At 40.4% G+C, this 4112-nt stretch overlaps 1 protein-coding gene across 1 annotated transcript; it reads left to right on the top strand.

Annotated features, from left to right (window-relative positions):
• Positions 1-1557: 1557 nt before the first annotated feature.
• Positions 1558-3695, top strand: LOC143881006 (uncharacterized). Its single transcript, XM_077383987.1, has 2 exons — positions 1558-2345; positions 3220-3695. The coding sequence occupies exons 1-2, from the start codon at positions 1949-1951 to the stop codon at positions 3537-3539; spliced, it is 717 nt and encodes a 238-aa protein (XP_077240102.1). The 5' UTR covers positions 1558-1948; the 3' UTR covers positions 3540-3695.
• Positions 3696-4112: the final 417 nt, after the last annotated feature.

The following is a 4112-nucleotide window of genomic DNA, read 5'->3' as shown; positions in this document are numbered from 1 at the left end:
TGTGACATGTCGTACACTAGTGTTTGGACCCCCATGTACCCAAAAAAGCTGCAAAATGGGGTATAGGAAACTGACTACATATGAGAAACCCAAAAAAATAAGAGTTCTGAAAAGGAAAGGCCTAGATTGCTACACCAACATCTCCAAATGGCCGTGTGTGGCACTCAACAAAAAGCACACAAGTGCCCCATATTTAGCCATGAGATGGTTTTCCATTACTGGGACAAACACGTGTGTTCCGACAGTGTAACTGATGTGAAGAGAATAACTAAAAAAAAGAAACCGATCAAAAAAAAAAAAAAAACTAAAAGAGAAAAGAGAACCCTTTTGCAACATAGATCCTTAGAACCTGAAAGAAATGCTTTTTCTTTTAGTAAGTGGTTCCTTTTTGGGGGAATTTCGTCAAACCCTTACATCTCACCTCTCGTGGAGGGTAGAGGTCCATTCAATCTATGATAATGATGCCTTGCCTTTAGGCTCTGTTCACTTGCGTTCCCGGGAAAGTAAATTCCTGGAAAACAGCCTCTTTTTTTCTTGACAAGACAGAATTCTCGTGTTCACTTGCTTTCCTAAGAAAGTAACAAGCCTAGGTAGAAAATGTCATTTAATGACATGGAAATTGCCAAAAATAATGTGGAAATGTCTCTTTTCTCACAAGTGTGGGAAACTAAATCCCACTATTTTGGTCGAATTTGCTTTCTCGGGAGAACTAGTGAAAAAAGGTGGGCAAGCAGTTTCTCGGGAAACCTTTTCTTGCACAATTCTTGCGCAAGTGAACAGGCACGGGAAACCTATTCCTATACAGTTTCCCTGGATTTCTTTTCCTAATGCCACATCAGATTCCCGGGAAACCTTTTCTTTTCCTTTTCCGGAAAAACAAGTTAACATAGCCTTAGAGGAAGTATAGTAGAACTGTAGAAGAGGATAGTCCGGGCTTGCAACAAGCACATTCATAAGGGTAATTAAAATAGGGCGATGATATTTTCACCCCCACTGCAGTATGCATTCGCCCCCCTTTTAATGTGATTTAATTTCAAAAAGCGATATAGCTGTTCACGTTATAATGGGGCGAATGCGTACTGCAGGGGGTGGAAATATCATCTCCCTTAAAATGTATCAGAAATTCTCAATTGTTAGGGCTGGTTCTTTCTTGGATGTGGAATCATTTCAGATCGTCACCAAGTGAAAGGGTCTTATTAATAAGCGTGTCATAGTCCATGTCCTTAGTATTACACAAAGCCAGGCAAATAGTACTTGTTATTAAATGTCACTTCTCACACAACTCCCCCATGGTGCATGAAATTTAGGTCCTTACAGATGGATCTGGCAAGGTTTTTGCTAGTGTTGGGAGAGGGGAAGGGGGCTAAGGTGGAGAAGACTAGACATGGACATGGGCCAGTGAGAGACCCACATGCCACTTTGGTGCCTGATGTGAACATGAATTAAATCCAACCCAAAGGGATAAATGGCCCTCCCCCATGTGAGCATCCCTTCGTCTGTTCCCATCACTTTTCCCAGCGGTACATGAAACTTCTTTTCCATTCTTGAGAAGCTACAACACAAAAAATCCTTCGCTGCAATGTCACCTCATGAAATTAACTTTTGAAGACACTTCAAAAAATCCTTTCACCTCTTTTTTACATGGGCTCCCTTCAGTTTAGACTTCCTCTAATGTGAAATTCTGGCCACAAAAAGATGTCTTTATCTCAACGAAGTCCAATTCTTCTTCCTGTTCCCGTCCCTTTTATGCATGATTTTGGTCAACAATACACTCCACTTTTCTTTCTGCTTATAATTATTACATTATTAAAGAATAAAAAATCTAGAATGGCTTTCCTGTAATTTCATGAGACCATGAGTAGTCACATTGTTTCATCAACTTTTCTCTTGTGCATGGTTCTAACTCCCTTTCATAAACAGCCCTCATCCAAAAAATAAAAATTTATATATGAATAAAATAATATATATGCAAACCCATATCTTGATTTTCTTGCATTTGCCTCCATTTAGTTTCTTTTCCTCTTCTTCCCATATCATTGGCTACGCTCCTAACAACATGAATGACTGTGGAGAAGAGAACCCATATTGCTGCTTTTTCCATCCGAAAGAGGTGATTGTAGGGATATGTGCACTTTGCTTGAAAGAGAGGCTTCTCATTTTGGCCTCAGAACAAGGGCACCTTCCCTTAGCAAAGGATACCCATAGACCTCAAAGAATCCTACACAGGAAGCTCTTCATCACCCTTCCTAAGTTCTTTGCTCTCAGCTCCCTCCTTCATCGGCTAGAATTCCGACGCCAGAAATCCGATGACCATGATGATCAAGATAGACTCGCCAGCGATGAAGGTATGAATCCACTCCATCATTCTCTTGTTTTTTCTTGTTCCATTTTCTTCTAGTTTTGGAGATTGCAGTTGGGATATGAATAAGCTTGAGAATTTCTTGAATTGAACTATCCTTCTCCACATTAAAGGCATGTTTGGCAACCATAAAAGGACGGCCAAGTGCACGAGGCTCCCGCCAATGCGGGGTCTGAGGAGAACTAGTTGTACGCAGCCTTACCCCTAATTTGCAAAGAGGCTGTTTCCGTGACTCGAACTTGTGACCACCAGGTCACAATGGAGCAACCTTACCGTTGCGCCAAGGCTCGCCCTCTATGTTTGGCAACCATGAAAAAAAAACATGAAATATTTTTTCATGTTTGGCAATCATGAAAAAAATATTTCATAGAATATTAGTAGGGCCACTTGTGAGAGATGGGATGAGGGAGAGACTTGCGAGGGTGGGAGGGACTGAGGGAGAATGAAAAGCCCAAGAAAAACAGGAAAAACAAAAGTCCAATTTGAAGTAGCGTATTATTTTTATCTGTTTTTTAGAGATTTCTTAACCTCTCTCCATGCTCTCTAGTCTCTACACTCTGCCCTCTCAAGACTCTCCACTCTCCTTCTCAGCTCTTCTTTTAACATTGGGCCTACAAATATTCAACGGAATAATTTTTCATGGGAAAACATGTCCTAATTGACGTGAATCCGCCAATATAACCTCCACAGGCGGATTTTACGATTTTGACTGTAAAACCCAATTATGTTATAAGCAAACACAAATTTTACAGGATAAGCATCATTTTATTAACGAATATGAAATCTTCTTTTGATATCATTGGGATCAAACAAGGGCTCTTTGTAGATAATAATTGGAAGTGTTAGTATTTATTTTACAGATTCGTTCAAATCGATCAAGTTCGAGGACAACGGCTGCGCTTCTTGGGATAGTGATACAATTTTTAAGCCCCCCGTGGATACGTTGGACGTGGGTTGCAATTACAAGGTAAAGAAAGAAGGAAGAGGGGCTAAGAGTGTAGTGGAGCATTCGAAGTCACATGTGGCGTTGAGGTGGCGAAAGAGGATTGGCCACGTGTTCCAACTCATCCGGTGGAAGAGGTCCAGCAAGGCTAACGTTTGCCATGTGGGCAGCAAGGTGGAGGGAGTGAGGGGCAGGAGAAGTTGGATAAGAACTCTGACAAAGAGGAGCGAAGTGTAGAGAAAGAGACACTCCCCCACTCACACTCCCCACTTGTGTCGTGTGAACATTATTTGAGAAGGGGGAGTGTGAGAAGAGTTGCATCTTTTTTCTATTTTGCACACTTGGATTGTTTAACAATGTAACTCTTCAAGATCAATGGCCTTGATTTCACCTTGCATGCGCCTGTATGACGCCAAAAATTTTCTTTGGCCTCTCTCTGGTTAAAGAAAATGGGATGTAGCATGGCAAAGAAAATGTAAATCACTTTTCATATGACAATATTCATCCCCCACCAATTGATGAGCTAATGTGCATTAGTTTTTTGAAAACTTATCTATACAATGAAAGTCGATAGATTGATGTCTGTTGACATTATGCACGAATAAAAATAAACCCGAACATCTTTTGATTTATAGATTTTTTTGCACCTAACATAATATCAGAGAGAGAGAGAGAGAGAGAGAGTGTGTGTGTGTGTAAATTTTATTGTTGGAAAAACTAGAGAATTATAATCTCAATGTATACTTATACATTGATGTAATTGATGAACTGCACCGCTTGATCGAACCACTTGTGCCTTTTATAGACCTA

This window comes from Tasmannia lanceolata, unplaced genomic scaffold, assembly GCF_043159265.1.
Source record: "Tasmannia lanceolata isolate RefF3 unplaced genomic scaffold, GAP_Taslan_0.1 ptg000007l, whole genome shotgun sequence".
Classification (NCBI taxonomy): domain Eukaryota; kingdom Viridiplantae; phylum Streptophyta; class Magnoliopsida; order Canellales; family Winteraceae; genus Tasmannia; species Tasmannia lanceolata.
The sequence above is the reverse complement of the archived record's forward strand: the minus strand, read 5'-3'. Positions and strand labels throughout refer to the sequence as shown.

Excerpts from the sequence above, each read along its gene's own strand:
- LOC143881006 (XM_077383987.1), top strand. The coding sequence starts at position 1,949 with ATGAATAAAATAATATATATGCAAACCCATATCTTGATTTTCTTGCAT. Across the intron at positions 2,346-3,219 it reads TAGACTCGCCAGCGATGAAG|ATTCGTTCAAATCGATCAAG; the intron begins GTATGAATCCAC and ends TTTATTTTACAG.